Source organism: Drosophila teissieri, chromosome X (assembly GCF_016746235.2).
Source record: "Drosophila teissieri strain GT53w chromosome X, Prin_Dtei_1.1, whole genome shotgun sequence".
Lineage (NCBI taxonomy): Eukaryota > Metazoa > Arthropoda > Insecta > Diptera > Drosophilidae > Drosophila > Drosophila teissieri.
In genome coordinates, this window is record NC_053034.1 from 1,606,794 (window position 1) to 1,633,120 (window position 26,327).

Consider the following 26,327-nt stretch of genomic DNA (forward strand, 5'->3'; position numbering starts at 1 on the left):
AAAGATGCAAAGTTATATGCGAAATTAAATATATTGTATAACCCAGAACCCCTCACGCTGCAACGCGCAAAGAATTTGATAAAAATTGAAATGCATTGGGGTATTAGCTGCTTGAAATTGTGACGATTTTGGAATGATTTGTCATAGAATCCCCAGGACATGCCAATGTAAAAATCATAACTCATCAAAATCTAAATCATAAAATCCCTTCACTGTGAAATACTAGATGGCGCTAAACTACAGAAAAAGTAATGAAAGCCTTTCAACGAAGTGCGCCGTACAGTCAACAGATGGCGCTGCATATGTAGCACTGCGAAGCTTTTCTACGGTGCATGTACTCGCTAAGGTGGGTAGGTGTCCTCGCTAAGGGCCGCTTGCTCTCCGGTGTGACCAGGGCCGCCACACTAAAATATACCAAAGGGTGCGACTGCGCCAACAAACACACCAAAACCCATAAATATCGCAATGGCGATATCGCTGTTAAAGTATATTTAATTTATTAACAATTTAATTAACAAGTTTCGCTGGTTGTGCTAACTATATGCCAAAAAGTAAGAGAAAAGAGTTAACTGATTAAAATCAATCATTAATATGATAAAAAATTGTATATAGTTATTTGAATTTCAGTCTTCGAAGCCTTCTAGTTTCCATACAAAATTGCCCTGGGTACGCTTACAAAAAAAAAAATAAGCAAGGCAAAAAAAGCGTTTAATTAAATTAAACCAATTTAAAATGAAAACTTTTAAGCACTATAGTCTTTTAAATCCTGTTTAAACATTTTTTTTATGCATTTTGATATATGGAAAATATTAAGTTTAGTACCCAAACTATATTTTGCAGTATAATCGTTACAAATGAAATCATTGCCGCAAATTTGGGTATAAGTTTAAGTGCATTAAGTTTATTTTTATTAAAATTGTGAAATGTTTGAGAAGTAACTGGTAAAACAGGCAGATGTTTACTAGAGTTCTTCTAATGTTTTCCAATGCTGTCACCATGCAGCGGCAAAAAAAGTTGTTGTATTTAGGGGTAATGAAAGTTAATATATGTAAAAAGGAAGGCAAATTCGATGTAAAGCAGCTTATTAGATAAAAGTGCTTAACAAATTGTACAATATGTACTACTTTTTCTACGGCGCGAAATTCCATCAATTTTATTAACAGCAACTGTTAGCAGATATCCAAAATATCGATATGCTGACATTCCGCAAGCAGTAACATTACGATGTAAGTATCGATATTGGATATTGTGATAAACTGCACACATCCCTAGATTCCGAGCAACAAAAAAGCGACGAAGGGTCATTGTTATTTTTTCTAATGCAATGTAATGAAGTGAATTTGCACATTTGAACAAGTGAATCGTGATTGTTGTTTTATCCGCAACGAGAAACCAAATCGAATCGAATCGAATTCGCGGCCAGAGAAAAGAGGCAGCACCGCACCGAGGATAAAACAAACAAGAATTGATTTGTTTGTCCGGCCATGTCAGTGTGTGTGTGACAAGGGCTCGCCAGTGTGTGCGTGTGCGTGTCCCCGTGCGTGTGTGTGCGTGCTTTTTTTTTCTCCCGAGTGCCGCCAAGTGAAATATGTAATTGCACGCCACTGCAGTCGCAGCCACCCAAATCCAATCCTGATCTACGAAACAGCGAAGTGAGGCTACAAACGGCTGCCGAACGAAGAGAGCAGAACCGTTAAACAAATGACACTCTGCCGATACAGCGAAGTAAAAATCAATAATTAGAGCAAAAAGGTATGCAGTAGCCAGAAAAGAACGGAACCCAACGGTACATATACGCGCTCATGCACACATCTGCAGCCGTGTGTGTGTATGTGCCGTTGTATATCGCGTATCGCATTCATGCAAATAAAAGGCAAACGACGAAAGTCAATAGATTTTATAGGTATTGTGTCCCGAAATAGGAGCAATTCCCCCCGATAAGTGCCGCAAAACGGCATAATAGGTGGAGCAAAGTGGATAGTGGGTAGTGGATAAGGGGTGTTACGTAGCTACATGGCAAAAACAAAAAAAAAACCAAAACACAAACACAGGGACACACATGCAAAAGCACATGCGACGTAACATTCCGATTCCGACCAACATCAAAGCGGAAGAGAACGAAGGAGGAAGGAGAACAGCGGAGCGAAGCGGCGAAAAGAGGGCTTGCGAATGGGAAGGAGAGGCGAGATACGTAAAGAAAAGAAGAAGGGAAAGGCTTCACTGCTGCATTGCAGTGAATTGCGTTCATCTGCCCCTCCGCCCCTCGCGCCCCTACCCCGTTCAATTTGCATTTCACTTTCTTGGGCGAAACAAACAAGCCAACAAGCTTATAGGCCAATAAGTTCGCATCCCTTCTTGCAGCGAGTCGCAAAAGTGGCTCACTGATTCAGATTAGGATTCAGGTTCAGATTCAGAATCAGATTTATTCAGACTGCGTGACTTGTAGAGGAGGAACGAGAGATACGATGCGTTGCGTTGCGTTGCGATGCGATGCATTCATCTGACCATGTGCAATTACCTAATGTGGCACAGAGTTTAGTGCATAGAGCAGATAGTAAGGTGCCTGCATAAGCTGTATACTGTGTGTAGTGCACTTTTGGCCAGCCAGCCCGATGGCTATGGGCCCGATTGGCCAATTCACGAGAGCGTGGGTGTACGAAAATCAATAGAATCGTGTAACTTAGGCATACAAGTACGTATGTTTAATGTTGCATGCATGTGGAATGTATGTACGCATGCCAATAATCATGCATATAAGCAGTTTCCTAGTTTCAAGAGTCGAGATTGTATGCGATGTCTTTATTTCTTGCAGTCCCGACCACCACCAACCATTTGCCTTGAGTTCTGAGTTTCGAGTACATGATCTAATTTGATTTTTGCATATCGTAAACTGATAGATACTTAGTATATACTACATTGTATGCCTAAGCCCTAGGAACTGTATTCTACAGGGACACGAAAAATGAAACAAAATCCAATTGGAAAGAGGGGAGAAATACTTGTTAAACTTACATATGCTCAAGTGAGACTAGATTCGTAGCCTTGATTTGATTAATAGACTAATTATTAGCATTGATATGATTTTATGTTGTTAACAAAGAGCTTCTGCTTCAGTTCATATCGGTTTGATGTTACTTTTCTGAATATTGGTAGTTCATCATCATACTCCTATAAATCATAAAACATTAATCAAAAATCACCATTACAATAGCACAACAGATTTCACCAAGATATATAAAGTACGTGAAATTCGATTCCAGAGTCATGTTAAACAGCGCAAATAACAATTCTCCCCAGCACGTAAGTAGACGAAAATCGTCATTAAAAATTAGATTTCTTTATAACTTGCTTATGTGATGTTTATATGTGTATGTACTTGTTACTTGTACGAATTCTCCAACACAGCTTGCATGTTAAGTTTACGCAAACTTGCATATTGTACACTTAGTTTGAATCGGTTGATTTTATGACTTTTATGACTTTATTCTTAAGAACTCTACTATAGTCAGACATTTTAGGGCTGTGTAACAAAGTAAGGAAATTACAATATACTCGTGGATATGCCTACTATTTAAAAGTGATAAAACTGAGATCGTGGCCAACTGGGTTATTCTGTTTGATGGTAATACGACTGCATATTGGTCAAAAAGCGATATGGTTCAGTTTGATCTTGCTGAAGAATCCAATGCTTAGATGTAAATGTATTATTGCACAATATAGCATGAAATTAGACGTAGTTATGTGCGAATATTATACTATATAAGGCATGAGTCGCAGTTTTGGGACAAGTACATTATATTCTGCTGCATTTCCTGGTTCTGTTTTCCAGTTTTGTAACACCTTTTTATATAGCAAGTATCTTATGATTAAATGGTAGGTAATTTTATACCTCGTTTTCCTATAGATCCTCCTAAGTTTCTACATTTTTTTTGTTCTGAATCACAACACCACATGGATAACTATAGTCCATCTAAATTCTTAAAGGAATTTGTTATTATTCCTTTTTAACGTGATTGTTTAAGGTAAAAGAACTGATCATAATTAAACATCGAAATTATGCTTGATGTTGTACTTGATGTTCATTAGTACTTGAAGCTGGCCGATCCTATTATACTAGACATTTACAATTTTCGCCATCACTTGTCCGACAAATGACACTCAACACACAGGTGCGGTGTTATATAAATATGTTGCAATGAATTCGAAATGGTCAGAACAACGAAAACATAAGAGGATATTTCTCGAGCCTTACCACTTTCCGATTGTTTCACTTGTTTATTTCGGGCTTTGTTCACAACACACTTTGGGCATTTTGCATTTCGCATTTGGCGTTTATTGTTTCCTACTTTGGGCGTACTCGTAGTCGAGTATATCTATTTTACACACATTCAGTTTTCAGTTCTGGTTAGGAAACTTGGTTGATCGGACGCCTGCGCCGTCGTTAGTTTCAGTTATTGAAATGATATTCTTTAAACATTTTTCAGAGAGAGGTACTTTCTGTATTTGTCAGTTGTACGAGCTGTCCTTTTAGCCACCTATGCGCACATAAATAACCTACGAGACTGCGGGTGCCAATTGCTCCAAACTTTGACCATAAATATAATTTCTTCGAACTGAGTGATTCTGCAAATGTGTATCGTATGTCCCGGAGTCTTAGTATATGTACACGCACACATTTTCGCAATATATTTATTTTAAAATGTTGCTGTTGATTACTGCAGATTTTAATACGCCAATGCAACTCATGCATCTCTGAGTTTGTGCTGCAGCTGCTGCAGCAATAACCGCTCCACCGGCATCCAAATTTTAATGTAATTTCGTTCATGCCGTGGGGTTGGTAATGCCTTTCTGACATTTTGACTTCATTAATTCGACGAAATCTGCCTTCTGTCCGTCTGCGAAAGTTTTATCAGCACCAAAGCATCTCAATTTTCGACATGCACCGTGCTTTTTGTTGAATTTCAAAACAAGTGACACATGCCACCAAAGCAAGGTTGATGTCCTTCGATTAGAACATGCCCCCTTTCAAAATTAATTCAATTCTCGACTTATAAAATATGCCTATCACTACATATTAGGTATTTTTTTCCAGGCAGTTCGGGTAAAGGTAAACGAACAAAATCAAACGAATTCCCCAGTCTCTGGAGACCTTTCCAACCCAGCTCTTTGAAGTGTTCCCGAATGCGGATGCCTTGCAGTGAAACGGACTGCCACATGTGCCTTCCCTTTAAAAGGGTATATAAATATCGAGCTCCTCGAAATCGCTGCTAGTCGCGCAAATTATCTGCACACTTACAAACATGTGTTATTACACATGTATGTACATTTTTTAAATTTTTTTTCATAATTGCAGTTCCTTCTACAAAATTAGCTGCAGTTGGCTTTTGTCGTTGTCAGATAAATGTCAGTGCTTAGCCGGGAAACTCGAAATTTATCAGTCGCTGGGTTGTAGACGGTCTTGAATGTCATATCGTTGCTCGTTGCTCGCTGCTCAGTTTTATTGTATCGAAAATAGCAGTGAAAGGTGGACCAATAATGTATCCAGTGTCCTATAAACCAGGGCGTGCGTGCTACAAATCATGCCACCATGCAATGCGAGTGGCTAGATCCTCATTTTGTTACCAACGTCAACAGTTTTATGCCGCTTCTAGTTATGCTGGCAAAAGGTCACGATTATTTGTTAGGCGGCGCTTTACGTTCCCATCATTGCCTTACAATGTAAGTTGATTTAGTCCAACCAAACTGTTTCAGTTTGAACTGAACTGGCCTACTCGCACTGTAGTAAAGATACAATGTGTAATATAATTTGTATGCCTTTTAGCCGTAAGCCCACAAAAATACACCAACATACGTATTAACCGAGCAAAATGTGTGAGAATATTGTTCTAACTAAACATATTGTTGTGCTATTGTATTACAAACGTCTTGCTATAACTGTCTATATGGTATCGATGTTGTTGTGCGTAATATTAAACAACCAATGCGTTGTGTGTATGTATGTACCATGATTGGTCTTTAAGTCATGTTGGTGCTTTCTAGAAGTGAATAATTCGGCAATATATGGTAATATGTAAACCAGAAAAAAAAAAAACAACCCTGTGCCTATGAATGGTACTTGCATTGAAGTCATAAAAAGCAAGTCCTCTAGAAAACGCGAATTACTACATGCCTACACACAAAACGGGTCCTTGAAATGAAGTTTGAATGCTTTTCGTTGTACTGTACAGTGTTAAAAAGTAAATGCCTAAATACTCTTGATTTCACTATTAATGCATACGTATCCATAGCCGGTGAGTGCACCATCTGATATCAACATGAATGGCTATAACCGAAAGTCGCCACAAAAAAGGCGCTATGAGATGCCAAAATACGCTGGTAAGTCCTTTTCGTAGCACTAGGATGTGCCCATTGGGCCGGGCACATTCCATTGCTAGTTCCAATGCGAAAGAAGTCCACTGATTCCCTACGCAATTTCGTAACAGCAGCTCCAAAAAAGAAAATCTGCAAGGAGCGCATTCCGCAGCCGAAGAACACGGTGGCAATGCTGAATGAGCTAAGACATGGACTGATTTACAAATTGGAGTCACAGACTGGTCCGGTACACGCACCTCTATTTACGATATCCGTGGAGGTAAGATGTTTATATTATTGTCGCTCTCAGGAAATAATGAAGAAAGAAGAAATGCGATCCTAAATTCTCGAATTTAATTCACAGGTCGATGGACAGAAATACTTGGGCCAGGGCCGCAGTAAAAAAGTTGCACGCATCGAAGCAGCAGCAACTGCACTGCGCAGCTTCATACAGTTCAAGGATGGAGCAGTTTTGTCGCCCCTGAAGCCGGCGGGCAACTTGGACTTTACCAGCGATGAACATCTTGAAAATGGTATTGAAAATTTGTGCAATCAAAAATTGGTCGAGATCATTAAGACGTTGATGTTGACTGAAAAGAAATCCAACCTTACCTCGCTTGAACAACCCACGTTGCGTCTTCAAATGTTTTGCATGAGTCAGAGCAAGTATTAGTGTTTTTTTTCCTCTTTTGTTGAATATTTTAATTTATTATTTAATATAATTTATTCTGGAACCTTATGCGTTTTGTGGCCCTATGCACTTTAACTTAAAGTAAATAATGTGTACTATGTGTATTATGAACGTATTTTCACACACATTCATGCCTACAGTCAAAGATGTCCCCATTCATCTAATAGCAATGTTTTGCCGATTATCCAATAATAAAAAGGCCATGTCTACAAGGAGTGCGCAGTCCTTGGAAAGAGTCGTCTGTCAATGGAGCACAGCACAAAGTCAATTGTTATCAATGATATAAGCAAATATGTATGTTTAAAGTGCCATAAGGTTCTCAATGTTGATTTCGGTATCGTTTGTATTATTCGTATGAAAACGCACCCTGCTCATTTGAACTGAAGTTTTTATTGGCCAAAGCAAATGCTTAATACTGAACCTAATTTCAGTAAATAGCCAAACATTCGGCCACTTAAAGGCCTCAGTGTAATTGAGCTGTAAGCGCCCTTTATTAATGCCTTTATTAATGCGCCTTGTTCAGCATTACTTCCTTAACTCCTAAAATGCACACAATGTTTAATAGAGCAAACAATATGGCGCTTTTGTGCCCTACGCTCACTTAAATTCATTTTTAGTGGTTGATCTCTACGTTTTCATAAGTTATTTGTGTTTCTTGTTTATGCTTTCCCTTGCTTTTGCCTGATATGGCTGGAGAACACTATTGCGTCTGAAATAAGTTTAGAAAACTAAGACATAGCTTCAGGATGACGAGCAGTCAACTATCCCCTGCTAATTTTGTTTTATATTGCTAGATGTCAGCAAAAGTGCTATTACTGTTGACGGTCAGAAGAAGGTTCCAGATAAGGGTCCTGTCATGCTCCTCTACGAATTGTTTAATGACGTTAATTTTGAATGCATCAATATTGACGGCGCTCAGAACAATTGTCGCTTCAAAATGACTGTCACAATCAACGAAAAGAAGTTCGACGGAACAGGTATGTAGTTGAATTACCTCGTAAGCACCGCATAAGCCGCATATGCTAATGTGTAACTCGATTTTTCTCAAGGTCCTTCCAAAAAGACGGCGAAGAATGCGGCAGCTAAAGCGGCACTGGCTTCGTTGTGCAATATTTCCTACAGTCCGATGGTGGTGCCACAAAAGAACGTGCCCCTTCCAATCGACGACAAGTCGTCATCGATGGAGTTGCCTCAGATACACGCGGATACCATTGGTCGACTGGTTTTGGAAAAGTTCATGGAAGTAATTAAGGGTCAGGAGGCATACTCACGTCGAAAGGTATTAGCGGGCATTGTAATGACTGAAAACATGAATTTTTGTGAAGCCAAAGTAAGTCCGTACATAGCCTAACATTGCGAACACAATTATAAAGCCAAACTTATCCTTGACCAGGTTATTTCAGTTTCGACGGGCACAAAGTGTGTCAGCGGTGAGCATATGAGTGTGAACGGAGCTGTCCTAAACGATTCCCATGCTGAAATAGTCTCCAGGCGTTGTCTTCTCAAATACTTATATGCACAGCTGGACCTTCAGTGCAATCAGGGTATAGTTGTTTGATGCATATGCTAAGTTCAGTTTACGTATACTAATATTACCATAGAAGTTACACCTAAGCGTAATGCATAATTTAGTTGTTAAATGTTGATATTTAAAATGTACGGTTTGTCAGGAAGAATTAGCTGTACGTAAGAGCTAAAGTTCCTATTTTGTGCTCATTTACCATATACGAGCACAAAGGTTTTGTTTCCCTTTTTTTTACACATTAAACAAGCACTTTAAGCTAACTTATGTTTTCCCTGTCAGATCGTCGTAGAAGGTGTTTATACAAAATTACATTTTAAGGGCGAACCATCTTCAAAATAAACAATTTGTAAACATTATTTATGAAATCTAAGCACAAACATTAAGAGTATCGCATTTACTTTATTTTGAACGGCATTTTCCTTGCTTATTTAGTTACTAACATTTGAGTTGAACTATTTTATTACATTTAGTATCTAAATTGCAAACCAATTATTTAGTACGAAAGGGAAAGCTCCTAAAGTAACAAAGTTTCTTTTCATTTCAATGCCTGTGGCATGATTTGGGCCCAGTGAACTCCCCAGACGCATTTATAAAGAACCAAAAGTTGTGGTTACGTGCTTTAGTTTTCTTAAGTCAAAACTCACCTATCGAAAACACATGTAATGATAGTTCTTTTGACTTGGAAATAAGAGTGGGCATTATAAGAAAATAACTTAGGCTCAAAACGAAATCAAAACAAAATAGGTATTAGTTGCGTAGTATTTTGCGATTGGCTTTTTGCTTTCCCAGCTTCACTTGCATACTAAAACATGTTTCGCATTGTTTTGTTGGACTTCTTTTCATGTATACCTCTGCGTATTGGTGAAAAGAATGAGATTTAAACATAAAACTACTTCGTTTTACTTTAATTTATATTTGATTACTCTTATTCAATTTTCTCCTAAATTTAGCCACAGCATATCAGTCGATTTTCGTGAGGAATACTGATGGGCAATACCCTTATAAACTAAAATCCGGGGTACATTTCCATTTGTATATAAATACAGCACCTTGTGGGGATGCACGGATATTTAGTCCTCACGAAAACGACACTGGTGTTGATAAACATCCAAATAGGTTGGTACAAAATACATTCTATTAATACTCGATAATTTTATATAAAGAATACTTTCTCTACTTATCTACACATTTAAATTGTATTATTCAAGTAGAATTATAATGATTTACATTTGTACGCAATAAGAAACGACATTTCTATGCGGGAAACACATTGAGATCGCAAAAATATGTATTTGCATAAAAATAAATATATCTTAATATGTACAATTGCGCCACAAGTGTCACAAGTTACCTGTAATGAAATAGCGATATTTTTGTCACATTTTTGGATGCAAGCATAACCAAAAGAAGTAAAAACTTGTTAAAGCGCTATTATCATTTACATTTGTGGCATATGTTGTACGAAATTGTGTATATTCGATATCAGAACTATTAATTTGAACATAAGCATGAATGTATACAAGAAATCAGGTATTTTAAAGCTTTTACTCTTTGTGTTGAGTATGGTTAAAAAATGTATTCGCCATATGTTGTCTGTACGTCTGTAATGACTCAGTCAAGTGTAAGGTCTTTAAGATCCGCTTAAAGATGGCTAGGACATACAAAACTTGGGCTTTCTCCCAATTTCGTTGAATATGTATTTGTATGCCCTCGCAGATTTTTTAAAACGCCGAGAAGAAGACATCTCCGCTATTAATTAATTATTGGAAAGTCTACATATATGGATTTGTCTGTCTGCAAACTTCGGCGCTCCGAAGATTCCCTTCTTGTTTTCCACAATAGTTTTGAATGGCAGGTCGAAATAGGTTAAGCATACAAATCCTGGACCATTTGAATCCGATGGTATAGGTGCCGGTCTGAGGAATTACTTTTGAAGTATATGTGATGGAAATGTATCATAATGATAAGACTTACCACTCCCTACCACATAATAAAGTAATTCATACCATGTTTTGTTTCCAGTATTACTTGGCATGTTTTAACGTAGATTTTGAACAAGCTAATAATTATATTTTTCATATTCATATTTTATAATGCCGACAACGAATCATACATGAAATAATCATCAATCAACAGAAAAGCTCGTGGCCAGCTGCGCACCAAAATCGAGTCCGGTGAGGGGACAATTCCAGTGAAAAGCAGTGATGGAATACAAACGTGGGATGGCGTATTGCAGGTAACTAAATTGGGTGGATTCTATTAAATCGTTGGCAAACCATCATATACAACATGTATGACTTTTGTGTTGTAGGGCCAACGCCTGCTGACAATGTCGTGCTCGGATAAAATTGCACGTTGGAACATCGTGGGTATACAAGGCTCCTTATTGTCTTCCATAATTGAACCGGTGTACCTGCATTCGATTGTGCTGGGCAGCCTGCTGCACCCGGAGCACATGTACCGCGCAGTGTGCGGCCGAATCGAGAAGTCCATTCAAGGCCTGCCACCGCCGTACCATCTGAACAAGCCGCGCCTAGCACTAGTCACCTCGGCAGAGCCGCGAAATCAGGCCAAGGCTCCCAACTTCGGGATCAATTGGACCATTGGGGACACCGAGTTGGAGGTGGTGAACTCGCTAACTGGCCGAACCATTGGCGGCCAGGTGTCTCGCATCACCAAGCAGGCGTTTTTTGTTAAGTATGGATTTTTAATGGCTAACTTACCCGGTATTTTAGTCCGCAAAGTAACTACAGACTATGGGCAAACCAAAGCTAACGTTAAGGACTATCAGGTAAGTGTTGTGCTCAATACTTTTGAAAAGGAAATGCATCAAATTGTTTGCCATCGTTTCTTGTAGATCGCAAAGCTAGAATTGTTTTCTGCATTCAAGCGAGAAGACCTTGGCAGCTGGCTGAAGAAACCCATTGAACAAGATGAGTTCGGTCTTGCCGAATGACTGCACTCAGCACTATTATATAATTTAAAAAAAGACAACAGTAACGGCAAGCAATTAATAGAGTTAGACGACATAGATTTTATGACAAATTCTTACATAGAATGCAAATTCAATTGGGTGCAAAAACATCGCTATGATATACTACTTCATATGAATGAGAACCTGCCAACCTTGCGTACCCATTGCAACAGCAAGCACAAAGATGCTTATGCTCGAAATATAAAGAACAGCTCTAGAATATTTATAGAATAGAATGTAGTTTTTATGCTGGAACTGAGTAAAGGAGTATTATGGCGTTTTTTTTTGTATCAATTCTTTTTTAAATTGGCTAAAGCAATTTCTTTCTCATCTATGTTTTTGACTTGTTTTGTTATTTAAATGAATGTATTGCGACGTCGTCGCAACTACACTGTCGAAACTTTCAAGTGAGTTGTGTCTTTCGTTTTCCGTATTTTAGAAAAATATGGTAATAAATAATGTTACGAAACAGTTGAAAGATATATATATATATATAAAACCAACAAGTAAACTCAATAAATAACAATAATCCAAACAGAAATCTAGAATTCGTTCTCTTATCGATTAAGCAATGTATTTTGTTAAGTAATGTTATTTGCAACGACATAATAATTATAATAAAGTCACGCTTAATATAAGCATAAGAACATTTTAGGTGAATCTGCGTTAATTTCACGTACTTTTCTTCAGATCAGATATAAACCTAAGCTTTAATCGATTTTCAATGAATAAAACTGTGTTCTTGGTTGAAAAACTTTATATATAACAACATTTTATCAATTAAATTATGTAGATTTCTTTGAATCTTAGTTGATACAAATCACATGCAAGCAAAAGCAGATAAGAATATATTAGTTACCAACTTTGTAGCATGATAAAGGCATTTAAACTACCTAAGTCTTATCATGAAGCTTGTATCGCCATTTTGTATAATGTAGAAAGACATACTATGTTAGTTGTGGTTACTTGTACATCATAATATTTTCTATTAAACTAACTTCCGCCTGAGTTCTTCCGGTTGGCTATCTTCTGGTTGTTCGTTCAATTTGAAATGGCAATTGTAAATGGTCAAATCAATAATAACTCTTCCAACATTTGACGTATTCCAATTCAAAACAAGGCGATTTGGTTCCTCCTTTAATGTGTACTTGAAAATGCTACGATGAATAATCTAGTCAAATGTGGTATTCCAAAAAAAGTCATAGTCTCTAACCATTCAGATATGTGAAATAAATATTACGTCGAAGTTGCATAGAACACGAAAATGAAAAAGACTGCACGACATTAGAGCAGCACAGCTTATTTCGTTGCAGTTGCAGTTTGTCCGAATCGTCTTAATCACGAAAATACTTACGACCTCGAAAATTTGTACCGATTTGTTTAGATATAATTTTTCATTTAAAGCCATACATTTCTTTAAGATCTGAGAAACAATCGCTTATTTTGTCCGTTGCCGTTTATTATTTACGAAACTACTTCGGAGTTTTGATTTTTTTTTATTTTCCTACAAACCAACTTGTATCCTTCACTATCAAGTACCTTAATTGTGCCGATTATGTTTTAATTATAACGAAAGATTTATTTTTAACTTATTCATCTCGGCACGTAGTAGGCAATTGAATTTTACCAGCTTACCTTATGAGAAATTTGCTGATACTCTGAATACAAATAAAATACAAAAACTATCAGGGCTTTTTAAATGTGAAATTATAATCTAAGTGGAGAAGACATTATTTATAATTTTCAATAGTGGTATAAACCAAAATTAAATTATAGATTTCCTTTGAGTTCAAAGTGATACAAGTACACTATTTTTTTTCTTGCGCATGCTAACAATATATTGGCATTTCTTGATTAAATAATAATATGACGATATAATTGACTTAAGTAATATTTGCAAAGATACCGCGTATGATGGATAAACCAAAGTTGATCTTATATAAAATACTGTGATACTAAATTTTACTAGTACTTCCAGCATAGCTGCATTTTATCCATTCTTAAATATTCTATGATAAGCAGCAGCAGATAATAATCAATGACTATATAGGAAAACAAAAATTTTTAAATGGCATGCACCATGCTTGTCTACATTAGATTTTCAAATAAGAAATTTTACAAAGTAGATTAATACGTATGGAAAGGTGGGTATAACATTGGGACTCCTCAAATATCATTTTTAATTGCTAAAGAAAACAATAGGCTCTCGATGCAGCATACATATTTAAACTTGAGTCAACTAATTTCTATTGCAAAAAAGCAAAAAAGATAATAGATACATTTAACTCTATAACACGTAGGCTAGTCGTCGGTATATTCAAGAACCAGCTAATAAACGTTCAACACGTATTAGAATACCTATCTAAGAACACACAAATATAACTATGAGAATTTTTTAATTATACTAAATTATACTTAGTTGGGATAAAAATCAGATATATACAATAGTGTGCTAGTCGAGTGCTCTACTCTTGTTATGGAATGGCTTTAACTATTCACCTACTAAGTTGGTTTGCCTATCGGTTCGCATACACATTATTTCATAATATATTTGAAACCTGTTTGGGAATAAATAGAAATAGAAATAGAAAAAGATGAAGATAAAGAAAAAGAAAAAGTAAATATCACAGTTTGAAATGGATATTGTACTTGCAAGTTTGACTTACATGAATAAGTATACAAAACAAAAGGTTGCTCAAATTGCAAAACACTTGGAAAGTATTTCTACATCTTCCAAACAAAAAGCAGTCCTGCAAACACACTTAGATGCTTATAGAGAACATGCCGGGTTTTATTATATCCCGCTAAACCAGTGATAAGAAGCCGCGTCGAGCCCCTACTACTATGATGTTCTAGACCAAAACCATATACCATATACCATATACCATATATCATATAGCATGAAGAAACTAATCCAGCGGTACTGCAATCGCAGCCGCATATTTACGAGCTGAAGGCAGCAATCCAAGACAGATTATAATACCATTTGCAATTGTATGAAAAGTTAGGGCCACTGACGACAGACTTGGTTAGCATATTATTAAAGCATATGCTTTACAATCCGTTCGGGGGCAGCTATCCATTTGAAGTTTTCGAAGTTAAAGGACTGTAACCAATAAATTAGCTGAGACACAACATTCTAAATTAATATTGCAGATCAAGTACTCCTGAAATCAAAAACCATTCAACCATTCATTCATTATTCACTTCCTGGCTAAAAAGGTTAGACCACAAACTTTACTTTTGGGCTTTCCCAATTAGGCATCCATTAGGCATTGCTTACGCATATTTCACTAAGTTTACGAAACGAATATCAAACTACCAAAGAAATAAACAGTATAATTATGCTGAATGGATTTCTATTTTCGAGCCAAAAACACATTTTTGTTACCATTAAATACTTTTTGATTCCACCGAAACTTGCAATTTTGATGGATTAGTGGGTTTAGGAAATTAGCAATGCAGACATCCAAATATAGATGGATTTTCTTTAGTTTATAAACAAGCCCGTTTGTACCAGGAAATCAATATATGCATAACTTAATATATAGAAATACACACTTATACGTAAAACTTTGTTCTTGAAAAAGATTAGTGCATATATCCAAACGATTTAAGCAAATAATAAACACTTAATATCTAAATACACAGAACAAACTTTAATAAAAACTAGGTTTACACTTCCTACACTGGAACTTCGCTTGTCCATGTTTCAAGAAATTCGCTTGGATAACGCGAATCAATAAAATTCCAAAATAGTAACAGTCTAGTCGGAAAATTACAAATTCTATTTGCAGCTTAAGAAATATTCTTTTAAACACTGAATTGAATACTTGCAAGTACGTCAAAATCAAATGCAGGCATCCAAAATTGCTCGTTTAGTTTTTAAAGAAAGAAATCCGTATGTACCAGGAAATCAGTATATGCGTAGCTTAATACATATAAATACACAATTATACGTAAATCTTTGTTCAAAACTTGATCAAAATTTAGTGCAAATAGCCAGACGATTCAAATAGATTAAAAGCGAGCAAAAGCATTGTTAACAGCTACCTTAAACATTTAAGTCGGCAAAAAAAGAAGAAGGAATGTATCAATAATTCAAACTTTTAAAATAGATTTTACGATGGCCTTTTTGTTTTATAATCGACTGTCAGCCAATAAAATGATCCCCACGTCATTGAAGACGAAACTTAAACCCTATAAGCCTATGAATATTTACACAATCGTTCGGTCTCCAACTAATGTAAATGAAATTTAATAAATTACCAATAATATATAGAGAACAAAACAGGATACGACTATTTATTTACAAATCGCGAACCTTCGGATCTATTAGCTATGTACTGTACCTACATTGCGTATTGAACCAGGGGATTGATGGGGAATAATGTCAGGTGAGTAGATTCCGATTGTTGGGATTACAATCGTATCGTATGGTTGCCATAGGTATCGTGTATAGCTGCGTCGCTTGTAAGGCATTGGAATATATTTCGATATTGGTAGGTATCTTTTTCAGTAAATGTAAGTATTTTTACATGACATTGTAGTGTATTGCTAATATCGATGGAATATTTTGTACTATTATGTTTACTTATACTTTGACTTACCTGTTGGAAGCAAAAAGAAAGAAAAACGAAATAAAATGTGTTTAATCTGCAACGATTTTTTGTTTTATATATTGGCCACTTTAAAACTTTAAGCTGGTTTGGATTTACAAGCATAATTTATACATTTTTAGTTTAGTTACCTAGCATAGCAGGCTAATGTTAACAGCAAATTATTCACAGAACGCCCCATTTCATTTTCCATTTTCAGATGGCGCCCGTGGTTGCACGTAAGAATCCCTTGGAGCCGAGCTGAAATGTATTCCGAGGATTCAAGGCAACTTGAATCGAAGCGATGCAGCTAACTAGCCCGGTAAGTCCTCAATTTCATAATCCCTTCAAAGTGAACCGAAAACAATTGGGTTGTACAAGCGTAGATCCGAGGGCGGCCTTGAGCGTTGATTTTCCACACAGCATGCAGGTTTCGTCGACAACGAACTTGTTGAATTTTTTAAAACAGCCCGCTGCTAACGAAACCCGACTTCAGTGAGGATGCTTTGCAGTTGGTCTCTCTCTTAAGTTGCAGTTGCAGTGGCAGTTGCAAGGAGCATTTTGTTATTTCACACTATCGGCAAGTGCCGCATAAATGGATTTCCTGCTGGAAAATAGAGAAAATTGTATGAATACTTTGATATCTCCCAACTGTTCGGATATCGCAGTTTATGCTAAGACCATTTGGGAAATCTGGGAATGTGCTGGAAGTATGTGCAGGTGCTGCCTGGTTGGTTGCCGGTTGTAAAGCAGCGACAAGCAAGAAAGTAAATAATTCACTTAAAAGCAAATAAAATGTAATTTACTTTTAACGGAAATGTGCTCAGTGGCAGGGAGGCGGCGGTGGCACTTAATCCGACAGCGTGGCAGTCAGTGGCAGTCATGCCTGTGTGCCGTATTGCTTATAAAATGCAGACAGTTCGGTTCATGCCGCCATCCTCGGGGCCAAAAAGCAGCAGAAGGCTACGGCTACACAAATTGCACTGGAAACAAATTGGGACAGGGGCTCAGTTTCGAAGTTGGGTTCAAGCTAAATTAAGTGGAAAATTAAAAGGTGTTTATACGAATCTTTGGGCTAGGAACTGAATATATGTACATACCTCAGAGTCACCTTAGTCATAAGTTTATTGAGCTCAGGTAGCCCAGAGATAAAAGTCAAAAACTTCACAATTGCCACGGGCCAAAACACTGAGCACACTCACTAAATTTCTCTTATAAGCGCGTTTCCAATACAATGTGGATGCAACTGTAAGTCCAAAATAATCATAAATAACCTTTTTGAAAAGACACATCACAAATTCGTTAGAGGCTGTCGTGCGTTTGTAAAAGGCGCCAAGAAAAGAACACCCAGGCGCAAGGATGGTGACGCTGACAGTGAGCCAACGCTTATTATGGCCATGGCCAATGCAGACAGTCGCGAAAGAGGCAACAGCAACACATATTTGGCTCATGATAACGTTCAATTACCAGCGGGCACAGATAGCGTCTATCTCTCCAACCCCTCGATGAACGAACTAATGCGAACTATTCACAGTGCCTCCTCAATGGATTCATTTAAACGCGTCATTGTATCAAAACGAAATACTGCAATGAGTTTTCCAGTTCCCAGTAGGACCACGACCCATCTGCTGGCACCAACTAGCTGTCGTATGGGAAAAAGTGGTTTAAGTTGCCATCAAAGTGCCAGGCTTGTTCCAAATGTAATGCACCGAAGACGGTCTTTTGATCACCGGTTGCATCAGCAGCGAGTGAATACGTCAGCTCACAGGCTGTGGAAAGTGCACTCAGAGGGTAATTTCTTGGGGCCAAGGAAGCCGTGCTCCTCTGAATGTGAATGCACTGCAGACTCAGGGAACTGCGCAGAGATGATCTCTAGAGATGGTCTGCAAGCGCCCGTTGTTGTTCCTTTGGAAATCCCCACGGGTGGCCAGGAACTTTCGAGGAACTTGTGCTATTGGATTAGTTTGGCACACCTGCTAGTGGTGATTTCTTGCCTGCGCGGACTCTTATGAACAGAAATGCAAATAGAGCAAGTGTGATTAAAAAATCAAGTTTTTGCTCGTCTTACTGCGTCCTTTAAATATGCCAAACAGCATCCCAATTAATCCAGATGCCAAGCCAGACTGGCGCAGCACAACCAGCATTAAACAGGAAGCTGAGCTAAGCACTGAAGTGCTAGCACCCCAAATTACCCAGGCTTTGCAACGCCAGGAACGAAGTTGGTTCACTGGCAGAACGACCAGAACAAGACATTTGCTTTCGGGGTATTTGCCTTGTCGTTTTCCTGATGACAGTTCTGTGGCGCAAAAGGCACATAAACACATTTGCCCGCCAGCTGGCGAGAGTGGCTTGTTTTCTTGGATATCGCCTACCAGCAAGTTGGAAAAAGGTATGTGGCCTGGGCGTATGTGGCGCTCGGATCTGCCGGTCATACATACGTACGTATCTGTGTCTGGCGTCAGATCCGTGTCAGAACGTGGTAATAACCAATTTTGCAAAGCGGCGACATCTTCATTCCAGTTCTGAGTTCAACTCTGCAGGGGGAATGCAAGTGCGACCTAATAGGACTTGCTATGGTAATGGGAGCTAAGCTGGATGAGGACAAATGTTGCAGTACCTTGCCAGCATTCGAACATTCAAACATTCGAACATTCGCAAGGTACGAGTGCAAGTATATCTGTCCCAAGGATATGCAGGTTGGTTTAATGCTTTAATGCCAGACAGCACAAGGTATTCATACGCTTATTCGGCAGTGCCAATTGACTCACATCAACTGGTGTCATGGTGTCGTCTGTTGTGTTTATGGTGCGAAAAGTAGTAGGGTGTTTAGTTTTGATGGCTTTTGAAGTGAGCGAATAAGTAGAACAAGAAACGAAGGTTATGATGCTTCACACCAATGTAGCTAGCTGATTCGTGAATATGAATGCAATACCCCATTTGTATCCGCATCTGCATATATTCCATTTGATGGGGTAGCTGGCTGCATGGGTATTGGTACTCGGATACAATAATAAAGTTTGCAACCAGCCACTTTGGATCTAATGCACTCAAAGTGCCATTAAAGGCTGGCCCTGGTCTCTCTATTGATCGGGGTTGTTCGCTCGGTAAAAAGTGACTAAATCGAATTATTGGACACAAAGTCAGCTAGAACGGCGATGTTGCACTCGGCAAGCCGCACAAGTATTTTTGTTTCGATACAATAATAGCATAATAGAATTTTCAGTGCCTAATTATATTAAAACCGAGACAACCGCATCGAAGTTGGTTAAAGCCCACTAGCGACTTTTTAAAGCAACAAGTTGGTCCTACCTTTGGCGTTGATCATAAATATGTTCTCCTTTTTGCTTTCGTTGTTTGGCAGAGTAAATGTGCTCTTCTATGGAACAGGGAAATATGGGAATATGTTTAGTTGTTGGTGATCGGTTTTCGCATTAGCATATGCAAATGTGATTTTCACATAAAATGCCATTTACGTCGATGCACGTACATGCGAAATTAAGATATTTCATGGAGATTTGTGTGGGACGAGTACTTTCTGCTGCTCAAGTAACTCTGATGAATGAGGAAAGTGGCAGTGGCAGTGGGTGTGTGGCAGGAAGACAGGCATACAGGAATACGGGCATACAGGAATACAATGCATCATTCGACGCACAGGTACTCAAAGTTGCACATGAAACATGCGGAACAAGAATGAAACTACATAAAGTTTATTGTACCTAATTTCATTTTATAATTTTTTGTTTTTGTTGCCATTCAGCGTGCAGCAGCAACGGCGGCGGTAGTGGTGGCAACGGATGTGAGTGCGGATGTTGTGAAACCTCTTTGTTGTGGCAAACACTTACGCACACCACCCAATGAAGCGGAAGTCGACAAATGTATCGTGTACTGTCACAGTCGCAGGAACAGTGTATATTTGTTGAGTCTGTTGAGTGTGTGTGGAGTGTGTATTGAGTGTGTGTTGAGTGTGGTATTGTAACACGCACATTTCCGGTGCTACCGTCTACTGTCGCCGTCATCTGTTTGAGAATTTATCACTCGCTTTTGTTTCGACAGCCAAGTTAGCTTTTGCCTTGACAGTCGAAAATGTCCTAAAATGGTTGCTCTTCTGTCCTGTTCCTGACTCCACCCGCCTACGGCCAGAAAACCCTTATCTCTTCGAAGTCTGGGCGAATCTCAAGTGAGGGGACTCTGCGATCCTTGGGCTATCTAAATGCCTTTGCATCTGTGGAACATTGACTCCCGAGGAGAGTAACCAAGTATCCAAGCTGTGCGTGAAAAACAAACCATGTGAGGTGATCCCGTACCCAGTTGAGCCACAGATTGCCGTTGGAGCCCACGGAAAGGGGATTGCCTTACCCACTCGACCCAGAACTGCCTCATCGCAGTGGCAAAATGTAGCCAGTCGGCAGTAGACAGTATAGAGTAGAGAGTAGACGGAGTTATTGGAGGGTAGAAATCGCATTAAAGTTTAGCCTATCCCTCCGATCGCACACAATAACGTTCTGTATTCGAGCTCGAGCCCAAGCGATTGCCCACGGCTGCAACTCAAATGTGGTCCAATGGTCCAAGAGCAGAGCACTGCCAAGGCAATAGACCATGACCGTGGACAAAGATATAGTTCGATGGCCGGATGGCCGTTTGTTTGACTGACTGCTTGGTTGGTTGGTTTGTTGCTCACTGGTTGTTCGTTGTTCGTTGGATGGCTGACTAACTAACTGGCTGACTGACTGACTGACTGGCGACCGAGCGCGCTGTAATTATGCTCCCATAGCAAGAAAGAGCCCATGACATCCAGGAGTGGAAACATGGTCAGTGGCTGCTCATTGTGCTCAGTCCACAAAGCACCGCCTGACCGCTTGGCCAACATAGTGATCACACTCTACTCTACTTGCTCCAGTAATTTAATTTTGGAGTAACACAATGTGGCATGAGTTATGAGAGCTGGAAACTCAAGCTATCTAGATTTGGACAACTAAATATCACCCATAATATACACCTATTTTGGTTGCATCTTGCTAACTTGGTAAACTTAAAATCTTTACGGAACTTGCCGTCATGTTTTTCACGAGAATGCAGATCGAAACTTCTTTTTCCACCTGTTACACCCTTTAGGCTCTTCTAATAGCCTGGCTCGAAAAGAACTTGTGATAAAACTTTCGAAGCTGTGACCTATGTTGCAGACACCTGTTACCATTTACCCTATGAACTGCATCTTGAGCTGTATCAACCGCTTTGTTTGAGCAGTATAGTGCTGCACTTACTTGCGATTTGCATTCAGAACTAACTCTGCGAACATTTTCCATCACTTTTCGAACATCTTAAGAAGGTTTTTCTTACCGGCTGCCATTACTAGTTGGATTGCGAAGTCATCCGGGAAGCACTGGGAAACTTGTTGACTTCCGTCTCCGCTTTGCGAACAGCTGGCAGTGCGAATGTTCCTAATATTATTTGCTTAAGTAACTTACATAAAAGCACACGGCAGATTTCCTATGCGTAGGAAAAGAATATACACCTTTGAGGCATTTGATGAGGTTCACAACAAAAAAAAATGTTCCGAAATAAACACAACATTTTTGTAAAGTAACTGGAAAAAAACTCGGTACGGCTCACGCGAACTCGAAGCGTAATAAATACTTTTGTAGGCCAAGCGCGTTGGCATATACTCGTACTTCCGCCTCGAACGTCCCGAATCGAATGAACCCACAACTGATTCTCGTTCAAAATGAAAACTTTTTGCAGGGCAAGAGAAAGGCCAGTGCGATGCTATGCTTTTCAACCCCCGATTCCAGTGGGCGAAACAAGGGCTTGTTGTATACACACAAGCACGTATACGTATACGTCGTGTGTGAGCGCACATGCATTAAATAGGTGTGCCGAATGGGTGTTTGTGTGTGAGTGAGTGAGCAAATGTGTGTGTGTGGCGGGTGGATTGAGCCAAGCTGGGCTGGGCTGGGGTGGGGTGGGTGGCATGTCTGCCCCTTCCGCAGAGAGGCGACGCAACGTATCCACAACACAATGGCATTGCACTGCTGCTCCGCGACCCAGCAGCATCACTCTTCGTCGGCCCCATCCTGCCTCTCCAGCCACTCCGCCCATGTCACCCATTGCCACCCAGTGCCACCCACACCCAGCTCCATGGAAGGCTTCGTCGTCGTTGTCGTCGTCGTCGTCGGCGAAATCAGTGACACGAGCCGCTCGTCGTGCTGGCGGGGATTTGGCAGCGCTGGGCCATGACGATGCTCGACGATGTCGTGAGAGCGCACCTTTGAACTGTTGCTGCTGTTGTTGCTGCTGCTGTTGCTGCTGCTGCTGCTGCTGCTGTTGCTGCTGCTGCTGCTGCTGTTGCTAGTGCTGTCAGAGCCATCGGATGGCTGGATGGTCAGAACGGAAGGCAGCCGGATCGGGATCGGCGAGGGTGTGCCGGAGCACCAGGGCACCAGGCATTTGAAACGGGCACGTATAGTATAGGTGTAGGAGGTGTAGTTATAGATGTAGGTATAGTAGGTAGGTATACGTATAGGTTAGGTATAGTATGGTATGGAAATTCATCATTTTCTTCCTTTTTTGCGTATTTTCAATGCACCAGCAGTAGCAGCAGCAGCAGCAGTAGCAGCAGCAGCAGACAACACTCGTCCAATGGTTGGAGAAACGGGTAACGAACATAGCGTAGACGGCATAAATCTTCCCCAGCACTTGCTGCTGGCGACTCAATCGATGCGGATCTCGGTTTTTGGTCAGATGGCCAGGTGGGATGAGCCCTTATTCCAGGTCCACCACCGCATTACTCTAAATATAGCATATTTTGCCATTGAAAATGTAATGCAAACAACGTTTAAAATCAATGATAGTAAGTCAACTGGGAGGCGAAACGATTGCAGCAGCAGTAGCAGTAGCAGTTTAGGGAGACTTTCAGTTAAGCCCCATAGCGGTATACTACATCCGAAATTAGCTATTTGGCCACCGTGCAGGCAGAACAACAATGCCTATACCTATACCTATACCTACATATACCCGGCTGCAGTATGAAGCCAAAAAATCGAGGCCCAGCCCCAGGTCCCACGTACGATTCTACTCCCCCGGCGTAATCCGCAATCATCCTCAATCGGTTGGCTGACTCGCCTACAAAAAGCAGTGAAATTGAGGCATTTTTACCTTTTTATTAGTACATAATCATGGCAGGGGACGTGGCCGTGGCCGTGCGACGGAATCAATGGACCCAGAGCCAGAGCCAGAGTCAGAGCCAGCACATGACAATAAAAATTGGCCGTAGTGTAAGTGCTTTCTGCTCGTGGTAGTGCGACAGTCTGTCCGTCTGTCTGTCTATCTGTCTGCGCTCTGTTTACCCCCTCGATGTGCGTTTCTGGCCATCCGGACAACGAAATTTAAAAGCGCGAACGGCACGGAACGGTCACTGAAATCGAAACACAAGAGCAACAGAAACAAAAACAGAAACAGAAGCACATTAAGCCACGGCTATAACTATAAAACGGAAACAGCTTTGCATACATTCGCTGGCAAACGCTTCATTTACCATTTACTGCAGTGCAGGAGAATCGGGCTGCGATACCGAATTTATTATCTTGCAATGTGTCGGCCAATAGTCTAGTCTAAGCCGGCCAGTTAGCCTCTTTCGCTGCTCACTCTGGCCAAATGTAAGTCACTTGTGGATGGATGCAGTACTCCCCCTCTTGGCTGCTCAAACGGCTGCGTTAGTTGGGCAAAACTGCGAGTGAAACATGGACATCTATAAATCCAGTTTACTGCTGCTTTCAACCAGCGAGATCGCTTATTTATCCCCGAAATACGTCGGCGTTTGTTCGTTTGTTTGTTTGTTGGTGTTTTGCAGATTCTAGATTTAAATCCTCCTGCTCCTTCGCATGTCTCCAAGCGAGATGTGTCTGCGGAAATGGCAATTGAATGGGGGGTGTGCGGTCCAAGGAATTGAATGCCTTCTTATGGCCACGATTGTGTGCACTGCCAACTATGGATATGGAGGCAGAACTAATTATGATTTGACTGCGGCGGGTTAAGGAAACAACTCGCGGTCGCAGCAGACTAACAAATGGCTGCGCCGCCAGGTCGCCCAGCAGGTTGCGACCCTGGACCTGGACCTGGACATGGACCTGAACCTGGACCTGGACCTGGACCCAGACATATTGTTGGCACACTGGACGTGGTTTTTAATTTTCTTTATCTGTGCTCCTTGGCTTTCCTTGGCTCTCCTTGGCTGTGGGCGCACTTAATTTATACCCTACGCAGGGCGCGTTTATACCCGCGGCACTAAGTCAGGAAAATTATTTTCGTCAGCTTAATTGGAGTTTCGCTAACAAAGCGCTGTGCACCTCTTGCCATTCAAGGGAAATAAACTATTGAAAAAAAGCAAGTCTCTCTCTTTCTCTCTCTCTGACTTTTGACTTATATAAAACCTATATATAATATCTGGACTCTCCTTCGATACGCACACGTTGTGGGGGCCGTGAGTGTTTGGTAATTTTGGTGCATGCCCCATAAGTATGTACCTTAAAGCGAATACAGGCGGCCTGTGTATTTAGTGCCCCACGGATGGCAACGGTGGTGGTCGGCAGTGCTTGACGCCCTTTGCGTGTTGCGACAAAGGTGTTAACGCCAACAAGTTGCCTCACTATGATGACAATAGAACAATTGGCCATGGCCATGGCCATGGGTAGTATTGCCGTGCCGTGTCGGAGATTTTTCGCATATTTATACAGGTGCTCAGGTGGGCACAAGATAACCGGGCAGAGGCGAAGCCCAACTTGAAGCGGTGGCAGAAGGCTGGAGGCAGAAGGCAGCCGAGGCACTGAAGGCAATCAGTCTGTGTCAAAGCTGCAGGGAGTGCATGAGGAGCCTTTGATATTGTTGACACAAGCACGCCAGGCTGGTCAGGATGGGCACGCTTGGCAGGATGGGCTGCAGGGGCGTTCTGGTGGGGCAACTGCGATGTCACAGCGATTTTCCAAAGGATTAAAGTTGTCGTTTGTCGTCCAGATGCATGATTGCGTCTACATATAACAACATCGCAGGGCAATAAAACCCCAACAATTTGTAGTCCTTGTTAATGGCACAATATCGTTTTATTTTTCACGGCTGTCACGGAAATCCGCTATTCGTTGCATACTTTTCCACTGCTTTAGCTTCAACTCTTTTAGTTTCGATGTCAAGGCGATGATCTCGGCGATGTGGTAGAGGAAAGTCTAGTATCCCAGTTTCGGAGACGTAATTATAATACTTTTTGCATACTGTGCGCCGCCGAGTGTGTGTGTCTCAGACTGCCAAATTTATTGGGACTACGCTCCGGTTTTAGACCGGTTTCAGCGCGGTCTTATCTGCCACGCATATTATTAATGCCTTGTCATTAGGCGACTACTGTATACCATTATAATACAGGTGCAGGCGCCGACAGGAGAACAACAGCAACTGCAAAGGACATCCGGGAGCAGTTGACGTTACAACTCGGCAAAAAGCAGGGGCAAACATGCTGAAGGAGTTGGCTCGGTTTCGGCTTTGGCGTCGTCGGCAAACAGCCAGGTGGAGATGTAGATGGAGATGGCGGAGATGGTGGAGATGGTGGTGGAGCTCACCAAGCCAAAAAGTACACAATGCGAACGCTGAGCAGATTCCATTTTAACATCTCATTAACTTGAGCGGCAGACGTGTTGTTTGGCTGCACGTTGGGTGATGCACATGCGGTGCTGTGGGGGGAAGTGGCGGTGGCGGTGGCGACGTGGCCTTCCCGCGGCATTAAGTTGCAATAATTTAACAATTCCGCCCTCTTAATTGCCTGCCAGATTTCATTTTAGCCCCAGCCCAAGCCCAAGCCCGAGCGCGACTCTTCTACTCTATGCTATGTGTGTGTGTATCCACGAGGGCGTATCTCAGCCTAAGCCGATGCCTGAGCTCTTTAAGCCGCCTTTAAGATGCCAGATAGACAGGCATTCGCATATCAATTTCCCAAAGAATGCAGCACCAGCTACCAAGATACCGAGATACCAGATGCGACCCGCTAAGGGGGATCGTAATCAACCATCATGTAACAATGGGCGGGGCTCGATTGGACCACGCAGTTACCTTGATTATTGCCCCTAAAAGCGCACTCAGCTATATGGATGTGGATGTGCGCTTTTAGGAGGAAGCGCCCTGCATATTCGACTCGACTGGCGCATTCGCCCA

The 26,327-nt window shown here is 40.6% G+C and overlaps 3 protein-coding genes across 15 annotated transcripts in view; all 3 read left to right on the forward strand.

The window, feature by feature from the left end:
- Positions 1–1,274: 1,274 nt before the first annotated feature.
- Positions 1,275–12,302, forward strand: LOC122625149 (double-stranded RNA-specific editase Adar). Of its 13 annotated transcripts, none has more exons than XM_043805082.1 (12): positions 1,275–1,752; positions 3,212–3,300; positions 6,288–6,375; positions 6,483–6,631; positions 6,716–7,013; positions 7,837–8,019; positions 8,092–8,372; positions 8,436–8,586; positions 9,518–9,683; positions 10,704–10,803; positions 10,879–11,358; positions 11,425–12,302. In XM_043805082.1, the coding sequence occupies exons 2-12, from the start codon at positions 3,265–3,267 to the stop codon at positions 11,521–11,523; spliced, it is 2,031 nt and encodes a 676-aa protein (XP_043661017.1). In that variant the 5' UTR covers positions 1,275–1,752; positions 3,212–3,264; the 3' UTR covers positions 11,524–12,302. The 13 variants fall into 13 exon arrangements, with proteins under 13 accessions (XP_043661017.1, XP_043661020.1, XP_043661024.1 ...); XM_043805085.1 differs by having other exon boundaries at positions 6,486–6,631; XM_043805089.1 differs by having other exon boundaries at positions 6,486–6,631; positions 6,716–6,884.
- Positions 12,303–16,374: 4,072 nt separating this feature from the next.
- The window catches only part of LOC122623415, a 65,280-nt gene continuing 55,327 nt past the window's right edge, over positions 16,375–26,327 (forward strand). The window contains exon 1 of the mRNA XM_043802570.1: positions 16,375–16,461. The gene's annotated coding sequence lies outside the window, so the exon portion shown is untranslated. The remainder of the gene's footprint in view (positions 16,462–26,327) is intronic.
- Positions 17,274–18,209, forward strand: LOC122623416. The gene is made up of 2 exons (XM_043802571.1): positions 17,274–17,387; positions 17,446–18,209. The coding sequence occupies exons 1-2, from the start codon at positions 17,374–17,376 to the stop codon at positions 18,149–18,151; spliced, it is 720 nt and encodes a 239-aa protein (XP_043658506.1). The 5' UTR covers positions 17,274–17,373; the 3' UTR covers positions 18,152–18,209.